This window comes from Theropithecus gelada, chromosome 6 (genome assembly GCF_003255815.1).
Source record: "Theropithecus gelada isolate Dixy chromosome 6, Tgel_1.0, whole genome shotgun sequence".
Taxonomy (NCBI): domain Eukaryota; kingdom Metazoa; phylum Chordata; class Mammalia; order Primates; family Cercopithecidae; genus Theropithecus; species Theropithecus gelada.
In genome coordinates, this window is record NC_037673.1 from 112,179,642 (window position 1) to 112,202,819 (window position 23,178).

The window sequence follows — 23,178 nt, forward strand, 5'->3', positions numbered from 1 at the left end:
GGAGGAGGCATTATTCAGAATCTATTTATTTTTTATATTTATTTTTTGAATACTAGGTAATTAAAATGCAGGACAATTTAAAATATTATTCTTTTTTGTAAATTAGAAGTAATTTTTCTCCCACCAGCTTTTGAATTCCTTGAAGACAGAGTTTAGGTCTTTGGTTTTATATCCCTGGCACCTGAATAGCTACTCAGTAGTGGTTAGATACCTGTTATATTGAAATTGTCTTTAAACTTTATATCATTTTAAAATTGAGACACAAGAGGGTGCTATTTACTATGACACTTCTAGGTCTTACCTCCTTTTATCTTTCTCCTTGTGAAATAATAATGCAACAGCAATTTTGTTGTTGTTATGGTTAGAACCATCAAGACTCTAATTTTTTCCCCTAATTTCTTCACTTCAGATTGTCGTTTATTTGTTTTTTGTTGGCCTTGTCCATGTAACAGATCATCAGTGTGTATGGACCTTAGGGCTCTAGATTTCTAATTATATCAAATAATTTTTGCTAAATCAAAAGAAAATTAATAGAAAGTCTTTTGAAGAAGGTTTTTGATTTTTTAAAACTGAACATAGTATCTGAGTGCTTTAAATTTTAAGATTTTTTTTCATAAATTAAGAACATGCAGTTATAATGACATTTTGCTGCAGGGTATACTTTTTTTATAGTATTCACATTTTTTTACACTTGGTATTGTTCTGAATTAAATGTGGACAGCATTTTTCCTTTCTAAGTTAACAAATCACAGTGTCTTGGTGGTTGTGGCATGTAGTCATCTTCGTTTTATATCAGTATTTATCAGCAGAATTACAATTTTCTATTTCTATTTTAATTTTATAATTATCATGTAATTTGAACAGCCAGATAAATAATTCTGGCTGCCATTTATTAAATGGGTCTTTGGAACTATGCTGGGCCCTCGATCTAAATTGTTTAACTCAATTTTTATGATAATCCAGAAAAGTAGGTACTTTTATCTCTATCTGATAGTTCTGAGATTTAAAGGAGTGAAATGATACTTAAGGCCACAGAGCAGGGATTTGAAGCCACGTATGTCTTCCTGGTTTCAAAGCATGTATCCTCAACACAGTACTGTACTGTCTGTATAGGCAACCCATATTTTTTACCACTCCCTAGTTTACCAGAGGCACACTTAATGCTATCACAAACTTTTTTTTTCTTTTTTGCCCAGTATAATCTGCACATTTAGTAGGTTCTGCTGATCTTTTATAAATACATGTAAGTGAAGGGGAACTATTTAGACAGCATTTTTACCAGGATGGTCTTCTAACAGTTAAAAAAGGATGACTGCAACATGTAGGTAATCAATGGAACTAGAAAAATTAAGAAAGAAAAAATAAAGGCATACTGGAAATTGTATTCTGATTAGTAAATCTAATAATGATTTAAAATCAAGTAAGACCACTCCACATCATACACAAAAATCAATTTCAGATAAATTTGGTCCAAACTTGAAGAGTAAAATAATAAAGCTTTTGTTTTCTTCTGAGTGAATCTCTTTCCTGACCTTGCTATAGGCCAAGATTCCTTAAAGTGGACATAAAACAATATTAACTATAAAGAAAAAAAACTGAAAAAATGGATTTTATTGGAATGGAAAATTTCTGCTCTTGGAATGAAAAGGCAAGCCACTGAACTGGCAAAGATATTTGTAATACATATGACAAAAGACTGTAGCTAGAATATATAAAGAATTCCTATACATCAGTAAGAAAATACAGACCACTTTAATCCCAGCTACTCAGGTGTCTGAGGTGGAAAGATTGCTTGAGCCCAGGAGTTTGAGACCAGCCTGGGCAACATAGTGAGACCATGTTTAAGAAAAAATAATGATAAAAAGACCAATAGAAAATGAGCAGAAATCTTGAACAGGCTTTATGAAAATGGATATCTAAATGGGTAATACAGATGAAATGGTACACAGTCTTATATCAGAGAAGTACAAGTTAATATCATCATATACCGCCACACACTGTTGAGTATGGTTAAAGTTAAAAGATGGGTAACATAAGGTGGTCACAAGGTTATAGAACTGCAGAAACTCTCATATACTGCTGTTTAAAGTCTGAGTGTGCATAATTGTTTTGAAAGTCTATTTGGCACTATATACTAAAGCTTAACCTACACGACTCTTTGACCTAGGAGTTCTATTCTGAGTATGTAATCAGTAGATATGTGTATATATATATGTTCACCAAAAGATGTGTAAGAAATGTTTCTAACAGTACTAATTGTAATGGCACCATACTGGAAACAACCCAAATTTATATCACCAGTAGAGTGGACACATTGTGATATTCTAATTCAATGGCATACTGTACAACTAAGAATGATTAGCTGTTGTATTATGTAATAACCTGAATAAATCTCACAAAGATAACAATGAAGAAGCCACTCACAAAAGAGCATATATCCTATGATCTCATTTTAATATGGTTCAGACATAGATAAAATGTATTCATAGTGTTAGAAAGTAGGGTATTGGTTACCTTTGATGGTTGATAGTGACTGATGGACTCTGAGAAGGCTTCTATAATGTTAGTAATGTTAAAACATGATTTGAGTGTTGATTATACAGAAAATTTATGTTATATGTTATGATTTTTGTACTTTTCTATGTGTATGTTACACTTAAGTAAAAATTTAAGCAGGGGGTAGAACTTAAATGGCTTTATTTTCCATAACTTTTAACTATGATTTTCTAAATAGGTATTCAAATGATTTCTAAGTTAAAGACTATTTTCAAAGTAAATATTTTCTTCTTTCTCAATGGAAATGTCACCAGTAACTTGAGTTGTTTCCGGAGCCCTGGTATCATCCCAGGCTGTCTAGTTTCTTTGAGCACATGTGCCTATTAATAGGGGTCTAAAGCAAAACAGTAAGAAAAAGAACTTTCCCAACTATTTCATGAGGGCTGCCCTGGTAACAGCGAGAATTTTCCTCTTTTCACTCCTATTATTACTTGCTCCAAAAAGTTAATATATGTTCATTGCTTACTCTGTGTTCAAGCAGCATTACCCCATTCAGTCCTCATAACAGGAGTCTGTTGTATCAAAGAGGAAAAATGTATCTGAATTAGTTAGAATGAATAAAGTCATTTCAGGTACTGTGTCACCAGGGCCTTGAGGAGAAATAAATAAAGTTGGGAGTTTGGGTGGGTACTAAATGATACTAATTTTTTACCTACCAAAAAATTAAACTAAAATCTCACTTGTGGCTGACCTGTTGTAAAAGGAAAATACAAGATGGTTTTTCGCCTCTACCACCCCAGTCACTCAATACAATACATCTGACACCAGATGTGTGGGAGTTTGTTCCCGACACACCAAGCAGTTCTCCTGCTGGATGTCCTATAATTCAGTGCTGACAGTGTCTACGTGGGGATAGTATCAGATCCCATGACACAGTCCCACAAGGCTGCCCCCACTTCAGATGCCAGTTGCAAGTAGTAGGTTGTGACCTGTACTTCTGATTGAGTGATGGTAAATTGGGATTCTTGTGACCCCCCTCCTCAGTTCGATTAATTTCCCAGAGCACTTTACAGAACTCAGGGAAACACATTTACCCACTTATTATAAAGAATATTACAAAGGATACAGATGGGTGGGACCCTCATGGAGAACCTCTGCTAGGGCAGTGTGGAAGGGAAATGTAGGGTCAGAGCCACCACGCAGAGTCCGTACTGGGGCACTGCCTCATGGAGCTGTGAGAAGAGGGCCATCATCCTCCAGACGCCAGAATGATAGATCCACTGATAGCTTGCACTGTGTGCCTGGAAAAGCCATAGACGCTCAACACCAGCCTGTGAAAGCAGCCAGGAGGGAGGCTGTACCCTGCAAAGCCACAGGGTTGGAGCTGCCCAAGGCTGTGGGAGCCCACTTCTTGCGTCAGTGTGACCTGGATGTGAGATATGGAGTCAAAGGAGATCATTTTGGAGCTTTAAGATTTGACTCCCCCACTGGATTTCAGATTTGCATGCACCCTAATAATTCAACCAAAAAATCAGCAAAAGATTTGAATAGACGTTTCTCAAAAGAAGACATACAAATGCCAAACAGGCACGTGAAAAGGTGCTCAACATCATTGATCATCAGAGAAATGTAAATCAAAACTGCAGTGAGATATCATTTCATCCCAGTTAAAATGTCTTATATGCAAAGTCAGGCAATAATAAATGCTGGCAAGGTTGTGGAGAAAAGGGAACCCTTGTACACTTGGTAAGAACGTAAATTAGCACAACCACCATGGGGAGCAGTTTGGAGGTTCCTCAGAAAACTAAAAATAGAGCTACCATAGGATCCAGCTCACTGCTGGGTATATATTCAAAAGAAAAGAAATCAGTATATCAAAGAGATGTCTGCACTCCCATATTTGTTGCAGCTCTGTGTAGAATATCCAAGATTTGGAAGCAACCTAAGTGTTCATCAGCAGATGAATAATAGATAAAGAAAATGCGGTACATATACACAATGGAGTACTAGCAAAAAGAATGATATTGTCATTTGCAACAACATGGATGGATAGAACTGGAGATCATTACGTTAAGTGAAAGAAGCCAGATACAGAAAGACAAATATTGTATGTTCTTACTTAATTTTAGGATCTAAAAATCAAAACAATTGAAGTTATGGACATAGAGAGTAGAAGGATGGTTACGAGAGACTTGGAAGGGTAGTGGGGGGGCTGGAGAAAGGTGGAGATGATTAATGGATACAAAAAAATAGAACGAATAAGACCTACTATTTGATAGCTCATTATGGTGATTATAGTCAACGATCATTGAATTGTACATTCAAAAATAAGTAAAAATGTATAATTGGATTGTTTGTAGCACAAAAGATAAATGCTTGAGGGAATGGATACCCCATTTTCTTTGAAGTGATTATTGTGCATTGCATGCCTGTATCAAAACATTTCATGTACCCCACAGATCTGTATACCTACTGTGTACCCACAGAAATTAAAATAAATTATAGCTAGACAAAATTAACTATATATATTAACTATAATAATTTTGTTGTCACCTCCTTGTGGTGAGGTCAAGTGTTTTGAATATCTGCTTAAATTGCTATGTCCTGCTAATTGCTATGTCCCCATGAGCAAAAAGTAATCTCCTGGTTCTTATGTATTTTTCATCATGTTTACTCAATATCGTAATCCTTGAATAACACCATGGTAACTCCCATACCAAGTGCCACTAGTGATGGTAGAAGTGCCCCCAAGAAGCAGAGAATGTCATGACATTACCAGCAAAAGTTGAATCACTTGATATGTACCTTAGATTGAGATCTGCAGCTATGGTTGCTTTCCATTTCAAGATAAGTGGATCCAGCATACAGACCGTTGAACAGCAAGAAAAGGAAATTTTTGGGAAATTTCATGAAGTCGTACCCCAGCAGGCATGAAAACGTTATTTCACATATTTTGTGAAATATGAAATATGTGTTAATTAACTATGTCATTGGTAAGGCTTCCATCAACAGTGAACTATTAGTAGATTTGGGGAATTCAAAGTTATGCATGAATTTTCAGCTGCCTGGAGGGTTAGAGTCCCAAACTCTATGTTGTTCAAGGATGAACTGTAGTTACATGTCCACTTAGCTATCTAACATTGATGCCAGGAAGGAACCTTGGATTGTGGATGTGTAGAAAGGTGCCCTACATAGGAGCAACTATAGCAAGAAGCCTTTTGTTTACATTTTACTACTTTCCCCATAGGATCACCTGTGAATAGTGGGATGACTATTCATTTCAATAAACTAGGGATAGTCCTGGTTTATAGCTGTTGTTCCAGGCTGTTATTACATTATGATGATATTGCATCCTATTATATAATTTAGTATTAATAGCTGTTTCTTTTTACTTTTAATACTGCCCCATTTGGGATGATAAATTGTATGGTCACTTTATCTGAAATTACCACTGAAAGGGGTGGTGAGAATAGAAATGGGAATAGAATAGTTGGTGACAACTATGCAGTGTGGAATTTAAGAGACTGATTTTTGAAGGTTTGCATCAGGGATCATCAAGACCATCTCAATCATTTACTAGGATGCACTGGACTCAGAAGTTGCTATATTCATGCTATGGTTTATTATAGTGAAAGGATACAGAGTAAAGTCAGCAAAGTCACATGGGATGAAGTCTGGAAGACTCCAGTTGCAAGCTGTCAGGTGTTCCTTTCTACTGGAGTTACACAGGACATGTTTAATTTCCCCCAAAATATGTGATAATGTGTACAGAGTATTCCCAACCAGGGAAGTTTACCCTGGGGGTCAGTCACATAGGTATGTCATGCCTGCATGACTGACCTTGGCTACTTAAGCTTCAGATCCTCAGAGAAAAAGCTTATATTCACTGTAAATCAACATTATTAACATAAAGTCCCTGCTCATACTGGTACAGCATGGCCCAAGACCTCCAGCACACAAAAACACTCTAATCGGACAACTTTCTGAAAGGTGGGAGCTTAGTTCTCAGGAGCTGGCCAAGGGCTAGTCCTGAAAACAGTCCATTTATGGGAATGTGCAGAGTTTGAACAATGCAAGCTTGTTGAGATGACTCTTGTCCACACGATGTCATACAGGTTACTCAGTTTAGAGTTTGTACCCAGGTAAGTCTGATGCCAAGGTCTGTGCTTTTTCCATAAGTAGTTTTTAGTGGTCTTTTATACTGATTTGATAATTAAAAGTTACTGGCTACATTAGATATAGTAGGGAGTTGGACTGTGCCTCACCTCTCTTGATAAATATTTCCTAATGAGCTTTCTTCCCCCACTCACGTCAAAATAAGGAGACTTAGTTGAGTATTTTTAAGTGATTTTGTAAGAAGTGGTGGTAAGACTTTCTAGTTTTAGTGATTTTCCAAAAAAGTTTATTTTGTTTTCTATACTTACGTATTGAAAAGTAGTTTATCTGTAGTTAAACTTGGTATTTTTAGGACTCTATTCTTTTTTTACTTTTTTAATATTTAATACAGTTTTTAGTTTGAAAAAGATAAATGTATTATACAAAATTTTAGTTCATAATTAAGAATTGCCTTCCTTATAGATAACAGGTTTGAATAAATTTAAACAGTCTCAAAACCTTTTTTCTTTTTCCATAGGTATTTGTGGAAACATTAGACAAATGTTTTGAAAATGTCTGTGAACTGGATTTGATTTTCCATGTAGACAAGGTACTATTTCTATTGTCACATCTAAGCTTTTTAAAAAAAAAATTAACTTACAATTGTCATAGCAAAAGTGGCTTTAATGAATAATTCTATTTTTTTCTTTTATTTTATTCTTTTATTATTCAGTTCATAAATTGTTTTTACTATGAGCCAGGCTTTGTGCTTGGTGGAGAAGATTCAGATCCTTCCTTAGAGGAGTTCACATCTAAGGGCGGAAACAATGGCATTAACAAATAATAATAGTATGTACAGGATGTCAATGGGGACACAGCTGAACCACTTACCTCTCCCTAGGAGACTGTGAAGGGAGGAAATTACATTTAAACTGGATTTTTAAGGGATTAGTAGATATTTCATACATAGAAAAGGAGAGGATGGTCCTACTGGCAGAGATACAAAATATAGGCCTTTTTGTGAGGAGGGACTGATATTGATCAACAGGCCTAATTTAAAAGAACCATTAATGCCATGACTTTGAACTTTATTGTGAGGCAATTTAATGTTTTTAAACAGGTTTTTACTGACATTATTATTGCTTTGTTTGTATATATTTTTGATAGAATGATTTTTTCTTGTGTTATGGAGATTGGATTGATAGGTTGAGAAATTAAACACAGGGAAGTCAATTAAGAGTTTATTGCAGTAGTCCAGAAAGAAATGACTAAGACACTACCATGAGGTTTGAAAGAAGGTAAGACACCAAGATGAGGTTTGGGAGAAGGTAGAAGTGATAGGATTTGATGGCTTATTGAAAGCTGGAGGTGAGAGAAAGAATGACAGATTTCTACCAGTATTGGTTGATATTTGTGATACGGAACTTAGGAGGAAGAGATTCCACTTGCACTATGTGCAGATTTTATTCTGTATTAAATTTGTATAATCTAAGAGATTCTTTATGAGTGATTCAACTATTGAATAAGATAGTCTGAAAATTTTAGCAAAAAAAAAAAAATGCAGTGTGATTTTTAAAAATTGACTTTATTGAGGCATAATTTACAGGTGTTAAAAGTCAACAGGTGGCCGGGCGCGGTGGCTCAAGCCTGTAATCCTAGCACTTTGGGAGGCCAAGACGGGCGGATCACGAGGTCAGGAGATCGAGACCATCCTGGCTAACACGGTGAAACCCCGTCTCTACTAAAAAATACAAAAAACTAGCCGGGCGAGGTGGCTGGCGCCTGTAGTCCCAGCTACTCGGGAGGCTGAGGCAGGAGAATGGCGTGAACTCGGGAGGCGGAGCTTGCAGTGAGCTGAGATCCGGCCACTGCACTCCAGCCTGGGCGACAGAGCGAGACTCCGTCTCAAAAAAAAAAAAAAAAAAGTCAACAGGTTTAAGCTTACAAAACTAAGATTTGACAAGTGTGTATAGTACATGAAACCAGCATCACAATCAAAGTACAAGGCATGAATTTCATTATTTGTGAATGTCAAAAAAATACTTTTCTCTTTAGCCAATATTCTAGATCATATCTCTCATTTACCAAGTGATTTGATTTTATAAATTAATTCACTTTGGACAGAGTACTTAAACATGATATGTTTATGAGTCTGTTTTTAGTGTTCTGCTGTTTTTCTCTAATTACTATGTCTAATGCTTTTTCACACTTACAAAGACTCTTGTTATTTTTAGTCATTAGGGTTCACAATACTCAAAATTATGTTTTGAAGACCAGGTGCAAGTGCTCATATCTGTAATCCCAGTACTTTGGGAGGCTGAGGTCGGAGGATTGCTTGAGCCCAGGAGTTTAAGGCCATCCTGGGCAAAATGGCAAAACCCAGTCTCTACAAAAAATACAAAAATTAGCCAGGTGTGGTGTTATGCATCTGTAGTGCTAGCTGGTTGGGAGGCTAAGGAGGGAGGATCACCTGAGCCCGGGGAGGTTGAGGCTGCAGTGAGCCATGATTGTGCCACTGAACTTCAGCCTGGGTGACGGAGTGAGACCCTGTCTCAAAAAAGAAAAAAATTTATGTTTTGATACATGATTAAAATTTTTAGAAAGCTGTGTTTTAAAATGACTGCTGAGAGGTCATCATTAGCTTATATAAACACATTTACCATCTTTTAAGAAAATTGAGGACTCTGTTGTGAAATGTGGTGGTAAGAATAAGGTTCTAGTATTTTTTTACTAGAGAAAGAGAATAAAAATTTCGAAGAAAATTAAGCTGTACTCATCTGCAACTTCCATACATGATACAAAATGTTTTTAAAACTTCTATTTCTCATTAGTATGCATTCATTTTAGAAAAATCAGAAAATACAGATGAGAAAAATATGTGAAAATCATCCCTATCCCAGAGATTGCCTATTGTTAACATTTTAGAATATGTATAATTCTTGATTTTACATCTTTAAAACAAATAATCTTTAAACAAATGCATCTTTAAAACAGTAAAGATGGAATCATACAATATGTATTTTGTGTAGCCTGTTCATTTTACACAACACTATATCACTATTTTAGAACCTGCCAAAATTAACTGTCTCTCTTTTCTCTGGGCTAAGATCTTGTTTTATTTTTTCAAGGCAAGGAGACAAAAGTTTTGGGATACCAAGAGTCGGAGATCAAATAAGTATTTCCTTCCTATTCTCCAAGACAATGCTAACTTTGCTTTCAGCCCTTTGATGAAAATTATTTTCAACTTAAAAAATATATATTTATTTTTAAATTTCAACTTTTAAGCTGCTCTGGACCTTCCAGCAGTAGGAATCTTCTGAGTGACTCAGCTCACATTTTCTTTTTTTTTTTTTTTTTTTTTTTGAAACGGAGCCTCTCTCTGTCGCCCAGGTTGGAGTGCAGTGGTGCGATCTCGGCTCACTGCAAGCTCCGCCTCTCAGGTTCACACCATTCTCCTGCCTCAGCCTCCCGAGTAGCTGGGACTACAGGCACCCACCACGACACCTGGCTAATTTTTTTGTATTTTTTTTAGTAGAGATGGGATTTCACAGTGTTAGTCAGGATGGTCTTGATCTCCTGACCTCGTGAGCCACCTGCCTCAGCCTCCCAAAGTGCTGGGATTACAGGCGTGAGCCACCACGCCCAGTAACGGCTCACATTTTCTTAAAGGCAAGACCCAGAGAGGTTTACACACAACCCTCAGACTGCTTCTGGGTCACAACTGAGTAGATGAAAAGAGAAAGTTGTAGAGAATACCCCTTCTGTTATCAGTCAGGATGAGTTAATTTATGCTGCAGTAATAAACATTAAAATGTTAACCCCGTGAAACAAAAAAGGGTTCTTTCCTATTCACGCAGTATTTTTATCGTATTCCACATGCTGTCATTTTGGTATCCATGGTAACAGAGCTGCCACTATCCAGAACGTTGTTAGTTTCTATGTCAGAAAAAAAGTTTTCATTGGGTAAATTTATCTGCTTTTCAAGGTATCACAGATGATAATTGTACCAAATATTTTGCCACTACAGACATGCATCAGTAACTTCCTAGCCTCAAATACAACAGTTTCCATGGGGCCAGCCATCCAACCTGTAAACCACTGTCACACATTTTCTTTTATCATGGTTGTTACCGGTTTCTTTTTATAAATCTTTACATGCTAATAGCTGTATCAATCACATAGGCTAGTGTGGTCACCCTGAAGTAGTGGGACAGACCCGCCCCTACTCACAGTTGGTTTGGATGTAGAGACTAACAATGTCACAGGTGCCCCAAGAGGGTTGGAAAAGGTTTATTACTCACATAATGAGGCTTTCTGGAGAAAGCAGAGAACAACACCGGGCTTGGGTTTTCTGGTGGTTTGGTACTGGGAATGGGGTGAGGATTTCTGCATGTGGGCCAGGTCTTAGCTAGTCTGAACTTTCCACTAGTGTAAAGGAAGGAGCACCCAGACCTTCTTAACAGCTTGCCCAGATATGAGGCAGAAGAGGAATGGGGACTAGTAGAACTTGAAGGCTGTGAGCAGAGAAACATAAAAAATGGAGTCAGACCCATTATCACGTACAGCTAAGTTATGCTGTGGTTATTACCCCTAAAATCCTAAAATATGAATAATTCAGTATGTTTCTTACTTAGACTACATGTTTATTGTGGATTTGCTGGGAGGAGCTGCTGAGTTATCTGCCCATTTCCTGTATAGTGTGACTTCAATTGGGTGGCCCCTTGTTGTTGCCCGTATTGGAACAAAGCATCCAAATCCAAGGCAAAATGAGACAGCTAAAGGGCTTGATTTGGAGGATGTATGACTTTGATAATGACAGCTATTAATATACTCTGTTCTCCTCTCTGCATTCCCCCACTTGCCTCCACAAGTGATTAGTGTAGAGATCTGATTGGAGGCCCAAGTGTCTTTCCTACCCTTGAGGCTGAGAGAATGAAGACTTAAGAGCAGAGTGTTTTCCTCCAACCTGGTCCCTCTTGAGGATTTTGATAGCCTGGCCTTTAACCACAGGCACAGAATGAGAGACTCCTTTTACTTTCACCAAATAAAGGAGCTAGTCATTAATAATATCTTGGAGGCCAGCCCTGAGCACAGTAAACCAATAGGAAAAAAAGCACTGCCATCTGAACAAGAAAGATGGACACATTGAACAATCAGAAATTACGCTCCATGGAAAAGAACTACTGGAGAAGATAGAGTAACACTTGAAATTTTATTATTTTAAAATTTATTTATTTTGGTATGATTGGGGTCTTGCTGTGTTGCCCAGGCTGCTCTTGAACTCCTGGCCTCAAGTGATCCTCCTGCCTTGGCCTCCCAAAGCATTGGGATTGCAGGTGTGAGCCACCACCTGGCCTCTCACTTGAAATTTTAAAATGATTTAAAAAGTACTTAAGATTTGGAAAAGTCTTATTGGGCTTGAAAAGAGTTTTTCAGACTGAAAAGTTTTAAAGACGGTGGTCACAATTGAGGCTTGAATTAAAGGTAGAAGATCAAGTATAGGAAATTATCTCAAAGCATAAGACTGAAAGATAGAAGACATGAAGAAGATAAGAGACTTTGAAGGATGCATTTAACATGTATTATACAAGTACTTGGAGGGTCATATCCAATTGAGAGAAAAAAGAATGAGGAAGAATGAAAGTATTTTATTAGGAAAACAAGGTCTCAGTGATCTAGAAAGACTTGATATTTGTTTTATAAATAATAACAAAGTCATTTAAGAGGGAGAGATATTTATTAATGGGAAGTATAAGCACAGTAGAGTCTCATATTTAAAAGGAAGAGAATAGTGTAATAAAATTAGATCAAACTAACAAATATTGGGAGAAAAGAGAAAGTATAATTAAAGGTAGAAATAATATTCAATACACTAAAAGTACATTGAATGAAATAATTCATTGAAGACAAAGATGGGTTTAAATAAAAGGCACAGTTTATATAGGAAAGGCCAGATAAATTCTAGAGTGTTTTTTTTTTATATTTACCAATTTTCATAACTGGTTGCTTTTCTAATATCCACCAAAAAAGATCATTTAAGTTTTTTAGTATCCTATGACAAAAATATTTTAATGTATTTGATTTGTTTAAGTCAATTGCAGACATTATTTTCTTTTATGTTCAAGTTGCCCATCTTTCTAGGAGCCCTGATGCCTTTGTGTTGGAGATAGTATATAGTAACCACAGTCTAGAGGTGCTCATAATTATGAAGCTGCTCATTGTTTCTTGGCCCTTTCAATGAACAGAGCATCTTAAATATTTTATGCTCCAGCCCTCAAGTCAGCCATTTCTCAAAGGAACCCTGGCTTCTTTCAGTGGAGAATGATGTTTAGAAATGACCATTTGGGCACTGTGTTTGCTCATTGTTGCTGGGGTAACATGACTCCTGGTTCTTAGTGAACTGAACTGGGAAATAGATGTGTGTATACACACACAGCTGTTTCTAGATCTTGATATGTATATTAAAAGTCATTGACCACTTCTTAATACCTCAGAATCTAGTACAATACTATAGAATTTCTTCTGGCTTTCTCATTTTCCATATTTGCAACTTGCTTCTCTGACAGAGATCAGTGAGAGATCTCATTATACAAATATATGTCTAATAGTTAATGTTGATTCACTGTTTTAAATTTTTATATTTTTGTTTGTTTGCTCTTACCAATACAGTTTCATTTGTCACCAGTCTCTTTCATGGTTTTCCTAACTTAATTTCTCATTCTTTCCTGACTCTAACTTTCAATTCTTTATTTTCTTACAGAACTGCAAAAATTAATGTATATAATATGTTCTCATTTGTGTAAATTAGATATGCATATACACATGTATAACAAGTATGTGCACAGCAAGTTTTCTAGGATACCTAAGATATAGCTGACTGATTAGCTTTGGATAAGGGACCTCATAATGGATGCAGAGTGTGGTAGAGACTATTGTTGTTCATACATAAGTTTCTGTGTGAACTTTTAGTCATTTGCCTATATTCTTTTTTTTTAAGTTACGGTAGTTTTCAAAACACTGTGATGTCTGGTTTGGTTTGGTTGGCTAGGAAAAGTAATTTATATAAATTTGTCTTCATAATTTGTGCATGAGGTATCCATATTTCCAAAATGAAAAATAGTAAATAATGATGATTTTTTTTTTTTTTTTTTTTGAGACAGGGTCTCACTCTGTTGCCCAGGCTAGAGGGCAGTACTGTGATTTTGGCTCATTGCACCCTCTGCTTCCCAGGCTCAGGCAGTCCTCCTGGGTCAGCCTTCCGAGTAACTGGAAGTACAGACGTGAGGCACTATGCCTGGTTAATTTTCTGCATTTTTTGTAAAGACAGGGTTTTACCATATTGCCAGTGATCTGTCCACCTCATCCTCCCAAACTGTTGGGATTACAGGTGTGAGCCACCATACCCAGCCTCCAGGGATATTTTTAAAATTATGAATAAGTTTGCATGAAATCTTACAAAGAAATTTAAATCAAATAATATATATTTAATTCCTAAAAAGAATTCATTGAAAAAAAATAAATTACCTTATAATACTTAGTAGTTCTATGCTAAGCACTTACATGAATTATTTATGTAATTGTTATGGTAATTCTGTGAGGTGCCTATATTATTGCTGTCTCTATTTTGTAAATAAGGTAACAGACTCAGAGAGCTGAAGTAACTGCTCAAAGACTACAAGTAATAAGTGGTAGAGCCGGTATTCATGCTTATCTAATTTTGGAGTCTCCGTTTCTAACCTTACCACATTATTTAAAAATATATATATATAGCAGAGTAGATTCTTCTGTGAAATGTAATTCAGCTCTGAATTGTTGATTTCTTTGATCCAATAATACCTTATGAAAAGACATGAAGTTATATTTTTACTTCCCAATGGAAGACACCATTTTTAGTCATTATAAGATGTATTTATGAGAAGAAATCTGAGTATTACATGTGTAGAGGATTTGGGGGTAAAAGCACTATTAAAGTACCCACAATTTTAAAAATTCTACCTTTTTCCAATCTAGAGCCTGTTAGAAGTACTGTACTACATTGCTTCATTAAGTACAATGAGTAAAATAACAACCTAATTATTGTTGGCTAAGAATCTGGCATAAAAGACCCTTATAAATCATATTTTAGTATTAAACTTGACATAATAATAATAAGAATGGTAGTTAATATTTACTAGTCATTTACTTTGTTTTGAGTACTGCGTTGGCTTACCTTATTCCTTTCAACAGTCCTATGAAGCTAGTACTATTGTTTTTGTTTTATAGCCTATTAAGCTCATTAACTTAATGTTTTATAGCCTATTAACTTAAGGGGGTTATATAACTGCCTAGGACTTCACAGTAGTGATGAAAGTGGATTATGAGCCCTTACTCCAAGTTGTTTTTACCACTCATACATTTAATATAGATGAAGTGGTATTTGAAACAAAAAGTGAATCATGAAACTTCTTTTTAGTCAGTTTTCTTTATGGGTATATGTTCTTTTATTTCCTTTAGGTTCACAATATTCTTGCAGAAATGGTGATGGGGGGAATGGTATTGGAGACAAACATGAATGAGATTGTTACACAAATTGATGCACAAAATAAGCTGGAAAAATCTGAGGTAAGAATGGAAAATGCTATAGTTAAGAAAGGTTCTAAGCATGATGACAGATTACGCATGATTTGTAGCTTTCACTGTTTGTCCTTCAGTATCACCCTTTAGGTTCAGCCGTTATGCTTATTCAGTTTTTAAAAAATTGAATATACACATATTAGTATGCTAAAGGTTCTGTGACTATTATCTGCCAAACAGCTTTGTGTATTCTTCTTTTAGCCACAGTCATAGCTGCCTTGGGTAATAAGCACAATTCCAAATCTTATTGCTTAAAAGAATTATCTGAATAGTGGAATCTAATATTTGCTTTGTAAAACGTCAGTAATTATCAAGGAAGTCTTAGAACTAATATTTTAAAGATATATAAATTTTGTGTTACAAAACTACTTCTGGAAAGGGCAGGGACAGGAAATGGAATTCTTATAAGGAAGTAAGTAATGTTTCAAGTTATAAATAAATGCCTAGCATGTTTGAGTTCACATTCAAAAAAGAAATTCAATACCTTTATCTTTTAATTCTAGATCTTTCCCTAAGATTTCACTGACAAGTTAGTTAAGTCACATATTTTAGACATTGGTACATATATATCCGTGGTTTTTATTGCATTCTATAGGATTGGTTTGTTATACTTAGCTAACTTTCTGCTGTTAGATTCAACCTTAGATTGGATAAATGAGGAACAACCAGCACTTTAGCATTGTATAAAAACCCTACTTCAGAATTTTAGTGACTCTTCCCTCAAGCACTAGTCTGAATATCAGTAGCAGGTGCTGTAGCTGAGCCGCCCGGGTTCACATTATTTGGGTTGTTTATTACCCTAGCAGAGGTTTAGAAAGAGCAATAGTTTTATCACTTGAGGTCAGGAGATCGAGACTGGCCTGGCCAACATGGTGAAACCCTGTCTCTACAAAAAAAAAAAAAAAATTAGCTGGGCATGTAGAGCGCACCTGTAATCCCAGCTACTCGGGAGGCTGAGGCACAAGAACCACTTGAACCCTGGAGGTGGAGGTTGCAGTGAGCCAAGATCACGTCGCTGCACTCCTGGGCGACAGAGTGAAACTTCATCTCAAAAAAAAAAAAAAAGATCAATAATTTTTTGATATCTCATTCACCACCCAGCTGGTTTGAGGATACTCTTACATTTGGTGTTTGCAGTCATAACTCAGATTGGAAAAAACAAACTTTATTTATAATTATTAGTGTTAAGCTCAGATGTTCTGTTGATTTAAAGTAAATATTACTATGAAAACATCAAGGTATTAAAAATACACTGGCATTAATTTACAACAGGTGAGTTCTGAAAAATTTATCTTGTTGGCATTTTAAAGGATCAGTTTAACTCAATTCTGTGCCCATTTTAATTGAAGAAAACACAGAATGAAGAATAAATTTGAAATCTAGAAACAGTTGAAGCTTTCTTATAAAAACATTTTCCAATGTTCTCTTTTAAATAAAATAGTATTGCATTTTTATCTCAATTTCCCATTCCTGTTGGTTTCCCAAAGGAGAAGTTTATAATGGTGATTTAGAGCTAAGATTCTCTTAAGTAACTGTACATTTTGTTTGTCCTATAGCCAATTTTTAAAATATTGGCTTTTGAAAGTGGAAAACATAAATTAGGTTAATAGAGAAAATTTTGTTTTGGGACAAGGAAAAAGACTCATAATTTAATTTAGTATAACTGACTTGCAATATATTATTTAGTAAAGAAAAGGTTACTGTAAACCCTGAGCTATTGCTTTTAAAGTTTTAAAAGAACTTAAAATATATGTCATTTGTTAAACATTGCTTTGCAAAACTGTATGGTTATAGATTTTAAATGCCAAGGGACAAACAGTTATGCAATCCTTTAATAACTGGTATAATGAATATCTAGTAATTTGTGAATTCTGTATAATCATCTATAAAAAGTATGACCAGTTGTCTGGAATTTTCACCTTTCCAGGTACTTAACTCCTTTCCATTGGTGGTGGTCCTTCTTTTTCTTCTGCTACTTAACACATTTATGCCTAGTGTTCCGTTATTGGAATGCTAAGCTTGTGGGAGTTATTTGTATCCTACTGTTCAGGGTCATCCCCAAGGTCTGATTTTTCACAAAAAAAAGTTTGCAACCTCTGACATAAATGGGTTAATGTGCTATATTGACGAAAGTCATGAAGGACCTGTAATTATTGCATAATGGGTATTTGCTTTTTGATTGTTGAATAAAACTTCGTTAATGAGGCAATTTTTCTTATCTATAAAGAGCAGTAAAATGTAATTTACATTTCAATGGAAATCGTTATAAAAATACTATAACTTAAAATCCATTCACAGAAATAATGCTATTTAAAATAGTTTAGAATACTGGTGATTACTTCTATTTTTCATTCCCTGATCATCTTGCATCATACATAATTGTTAGCTGGTACCAAATTAGTTTCTCTTTTTTTGTCTTTTACAAGAAAGTATGTTTTAAGTTTGATTGGAGATAAACCACAAAATTATATATTTTCTATACATGTAATGTCTGCTAATATTTTAGTTATGAAATCGGATTTCAAATCAAAGTGAGGCCATTTAGTCCTGATCATCTTTTTAAAACAGCACTGAAAAGTATGATGACTGATTTTTCAGTAGCTTTCATATATTTTAAGTATGTTTGAACGACGTCTAGCTTTATTCCAGAAACATTGAAATGTCAAAAGCTTTCATATGTTTCATGTCCATGTTACTTCAATTGGTTAAATTTATCAGAGATATTACTCTGCAGAATAATCCAAAATTACTTGAAAGCAAAGTATAAACTTTTACTAATCTTCTTACTAAATTTCAGTTAAAATTTATTATATAAGCATAAACTTAAAAGACTTGTTTGGCTGGGCGCAGTGGCTCACACCTGTAATCTCAGCACTTTGGGAGGCCAAAGCAAGCAGATCACCTGAGGTCAGGAGTTTGAGACCAGCCTGGCAAACATGGTGAAACCCCGTCTCTACTAAAAATACAAAAAAAAAAAATTATCCGGGCATGGTGGTACTTGCCTGTAATCCCAGTCGCTCTGGAGCCTGAGACACAAGAATCGCCCGAATCTGGAAGGCGGAGGTTGCCGTGAGCCAAGATTGCACCGATGCACTCCAGCCTGGGTGACAGAGTAAGACTCCATCTCAAAAACAAACACAAAAAAAGACTCGTTTAAAATCAAGAATGTCATGATTGATGAAAAGAACTGGTTATCAATATTTTACATCATTTAAGTAATATTTTAGGAACATCATTTATCTTTAAAAATCATTCTGGGTATAATTAAAACACAGCTTTTGAAACATAACATGCATTTATCTAGGGGCCTTTGTCAGAAATCAAAGCTTTTATTATGTTGGTCTAAAGTTAGTACATTTCTGGTAATGGAAAAAAGTGAATCAATTTAATTCCCAATACCTAGACAGGTAGAGCAAAGCTCTCCCAGATCCTGAAAGAGAGAAGCAAAGATATACTCTGAATGTACTTCCATCTGTTCTGTTTTGATAGAAAAATTGTTTACTGTAACATTGGAATATTGGGAGAGGAGGGTTTAAGCTGGGAGGGTGATGGGATTCGGGGCAAGTATAAGAGGCACTCAGGAACCTGCCTAAGAATGAAAGGACTCCCTGGGGGTGGAGGTAGAGGGGTGGGGTTGGGGAGATCTGTTAGCTTTTATGTATTTCATGTTATTCTTAAGATGGATAAATGGGTCTGAATTTAGTCACTACTTTTTGAAAGTCAGTCCTCTTTTTTTTTCCGAACATCCTGATCTTTCTAGCTCTTTCCATTCTTCTCTCTTACAGACCTTTATCTTTCAGTCTCCCAGACAGGACAGGTAGACAAGGTATTGCTGACTTTGAGAAATATGTGCTATAACAAAGGGAAAGCAAAATGATGTCAAAGGCAATTAATTATTTAGGCCAGACTCAAAAATTCTTTGTGTTAATAAACCCATATAGTCCCTGTAGCCTATTTTCCATTCTAGTTTCTCCTTGTAGTTTCTTCATCTTTTATTGGACTTAGTGTATTTTACTAGTATATCATTGATGTCATGTTTGTTCTGTTTTGTCTGCCTGCATTGTAAAAGGAAAGTTTAAATTTTTTTTAAACATTGTCATCTAACTGACAAATTGCATTTGCAGAAATGACAATTTACTTTGTGTATAGAAACGTAAAATTTATTTTGAGCATCATATAGCAGAACCAATCTTAATTTAACTCTGACAGATTTGTTTTTTTTCCATCTCTAAATTAGGATTCTAACATAAAATTGCCTGCTGGGTTTTGGAAGCTGTGAATTTAAAAACCAAAAGCTGAACCTTCAGAGTTTTGCATACAAAATGGGAAGCAGTGAAGGCTTAGAATAGTGACTGTTAAATAGTACTTTTTCCCCTCAAATGGTTTTCAGTTCCAAAGTCTTAACAGAATTCCTTTTACAGTTTTGACCTGCAGGTGCATATTAACAGTGGCCAACAGAAAATAAGATCAGAAACCTTATAAAACTTGACTGTATTTCAAACTTGAATGCTCTAAAAATGGAATTAAATATATTGACCAAAATACAATGGGTTTTCATTGTAGCAAACCTTCTGACATCCAAACATGTCATAATCAGAATCAGTAAAAATACATTAATGTTTTAGTTAGTATTGATTAAAAAACCCTGAATATTTTTGCAAAGCATATTGACAAATATTGGAAATGTTTTTAATAGACCTCTAGTTTTACAAAACTAATTTTTCTTCTGATATTTCCTGTATATTTTTTTCACACCATAAATTAACTGTGTTAATTACTTTTTTAAAAGTTCCATGTATGTGGTGATGAGCAACTCTTTTGTGTAAAACCATGTAAGAAAGAGAAATGTTTTTAAGGTCTCTGATTGAAAATTTCAAAATAAAAGTAATTTATTGAGTCCTATGGAGAAAAAAATGTGTAAACTTACAAAGTTAGATTATGCACCTTACTGATTAGAAAAACATCACTGAGAATTGATGATTGTGGTGATATCACAAAGCATTGCCTTTTAGCCACTAAATTTTTACTTACTCTCTGGATGTGTTTGAGAAGTAGCAACATACAGGTGGCTTTATAGTATCTTATTTTGAGATTGTGGGCTATATCACAAAACTGGGGTACCATTTTTGGTCCCTCTATCCATGTTATTTTGTTCCTCATATAGAGAATACATAGTAGTCTCATTCTCACCAGTGGGCAAAATTATTGCCAGTTTCTGTGTTACAGTATATAATTTATGTTAAACTGCTATTTTCCAGCAAAGAACCGCTAATCACCTGGGTCTATTAACTTTCATTACTAGAACTGTTAATTGGCCTTTTTAAAAAAAAAAAAAATCAAGTTTCTGTTTTCAAAGAGTAGAGACTAAGAAAAGTGGCTCGGTATTTTAATACCGATGTTGGACGGTCAGCTCATGAGTTGGTTCTGCCTCTCTACCTTGACATACACATTTGTCTTGTACTTCTAAAAAATTTTGGTGAGAACCCTTGAGGTTACATGTAATGGTCAAAACTAGTAATAGTAAATCCATGAAAGTCATTAGTCTGCTCTCTTTTTTTCATGCAGGCAAATCCTACGTTTGATATTAAAGCTATAATTGAAGATAATCCGTACAAAATGACTAATAATTTGGAAGGTTTTTTAGATTTTTGAACATTCTAATTTTGTTAAAACTGTAGAACACCATAGTTATTGCTCACTAGAGAATTGTCATGAGCATATCTAAATGTTTATAATTGCAATATTAAAGCACTGCCATTAAAGCAAAGAACAAGCCTATTATATATCCCCAGATTAAAAGTTATTCTACCTCATGTTGAAAAATTTTTTAAACTGTTGACATTGTCTTTTTTGCTCAAAAACATGCTTTCAAAATCTGCCATTATTTTGTTAATGATTTTGAGTCTGAAACCATTTAATATTGTGTTTATTAATGTTGGTGTTCTTTCACTTTGCTGTTAGGTCAAAATTATGAATGTGCATATAGCAACTTCCAGCAGGAAGGGTGGGTAAAGGTTTTAATATGTACAAATTGTTCCAACTACCATCTTATTATGCTGTATTTCAAACTTGAAAAAAAAAAGACATTTTAAGATGGTAGGATGATATTTTATGAAATAAATAACAAGATTATTACTTTCCTTTTCCCTTCAAGAAAGTCGATTGTTTATTGCATGAAGAAAAGGGAGCTTTCAGGGTCTTTGAAATATATTTTAGTAATGCTGCTTTTTCAGTTTTGCTTGCACATATTTTGTTTATTTTTGGGTCTGGCAATTTAAAAACAAAATCAAAAACAAATCATATCCATCCATTACTATCTTTGTGATTCAAGTGCTTGAAATTTCCAAGAGTATGTCTGTATAAGTCTTCTATCTGTTTGGCCTCATTTTGGTATATTTGCAGACTTCATTTTGTTTTCTTTCTCTTAATTCTGTTAATTTATTTAATCTCATGGGAGAGAAAACATGATCATTCTTTTATATACTGTACTTCATTCTTTCATCCAGTTCATATTCTTAACTGCTTTGGATTCATATATTTGTTTTTATTGGTGTAGTCGCTGCAGTTTTACCTGCCATGGTGGTGCTCAAGTATAACATAGATGGAAACAAGTTATTTCTCTAGTAGAATTTCATTCTTTTTATTTCTGCTGTGTCAACTATATAATCTTAAATCTTTACGAACTATGTTGTACTGTCAGAAATATCTTACTTTTACGTTTAAAAATGTGTTTACAGTAATCCCCCTTTATCTGTGTTGGATACATTCCAAAACACCCAATGGATGCCTGAAACTGTGAATACTACTGAACCTTATATATGCTATGTTTTTTCCTATACATACATACATACGATAAAATTTAATTTTTAAAATAGGCACAGTAAGAGATTAACAACTAATAATAAAAGAGAACAGTTATAATAGTATAATGTAATAAAAGTCATGTGAGGCCAGGTGCACTGGCTCACGCCTATAATACCAACACTTTTAGGGGCCAAGGCAGGGGATTTACTTGAGGCCAGGAGTTTGAGCCAGTCTGGGCAACACAGTGAGACCCCATCTCTACAAAAAGATATGTATATTTTTTACATTAGCTAGGCATGGTGGGACACACTTATAGTTCTAACTATTCAGGAGACAGGAGACAGGTGGGAAGATCACTTGAGCCCAGGAGTTCAAGGCTGCAGTGAGCCATGATTGCATCACTCACTCCACCCTGGGTGACAGAGTCAGACCCTGTCTCTAACAAAAAAAAAAAAAAAAAAAGTTATGTGAGTGAGTCCTCTCTCTGTCACAATATTGTACTGTACACACCTATTTTCAGACCACAGTTAACCACGGGTAAATGAAACCATGGAAAGTGAAATTACAGGTAAGCGGGGACTACTGTACTGCTAAGAAGTCAGGTAAACTTAATTTCTGTAAGTTTTAGCATTGAAAAGTTAAGTGTTAGTAAAAGTTACTTTGTTGCTTTGAATGTATCTTACTAGAAAAAAAAATCTTAATCAAGATGAAAATTACTTCATACCTCTGTGTCAGCAAACTGATTCCCTAATGGAAAATTACTTTACATTTTATGTTTTAATAAAAATGTTTCAGGCATCACTTTCATGAATGTCTGAAAATGAAATTTGTTTTATAGCCATTCTGGTGTTGACTGAGTGACATAAAGTCTTTTTTTTGCCCTAAATTTTTATATATAAACATTGCTAGCTGGTTTAAACATCTACTTATTGATCAATTGTCATTATCATATTTTCTTCACATTTTATATTTTGCATAATAATTATTTTAAAATGTTAGTTTAATTAAAACTTAAAGTACATATTACAATTTTAAAATTTCCTACCATTTAAATTCATGGCATACTATACAAAAGTATTGAACATGCTTGAGAAATAATTTGATTCTCCTAATTCATTTGCGTGTTCTGAATAGTTCCCATCTTTTGCATGTCTATGGCTTGCTGCTTAT

At 34.9% G+C, this 23,178-nt stretch overlaps 1 protein-coding gene across 10 annotated transcripts in view; it reads left to right on the forward strand.

Moving 5' to 3' along the window:
- The window catches only part of AP3S1 (adaptor related protein complex 3 subunit sigma 1), a 71,327-nt gene that overhangs the window by 45,087 nt on the left and 3,062 nt on the right, over positions 1-23,178 (forward strand). For 4 of the 10 annotated variants that reach the window (XR_003119771.1, XM_025387017.1, XM_025387023.1 and 1 more), the window contains 2 exons: positions 7,130-7,201; positions 15,085-15,192. The exons of 1 other annotated variant lie outside the window; for it this stretch is intronic. Coding sequence is in view for 7 of the 9 variants with exons in the window: in XM_025387017.1 (XP_025242802.1) it covers positions 7,130-7,201; positions 15,085-15,192 (180 nt within the window). In the remaining 2 variants the exon portion in view is untranslated. Of the gene's footprint in view, positions 1-7,129; positions 7,202-15,084; positions 15,193-18,989; positions 19,031-23,178 lie in introns of all 10 variants that reach the window. 5 more of the 10 variants (XR_003119770.1, XM_025387019.1, XM_025387021.1 and 2 more) reach the window with 4 other exon arrangements.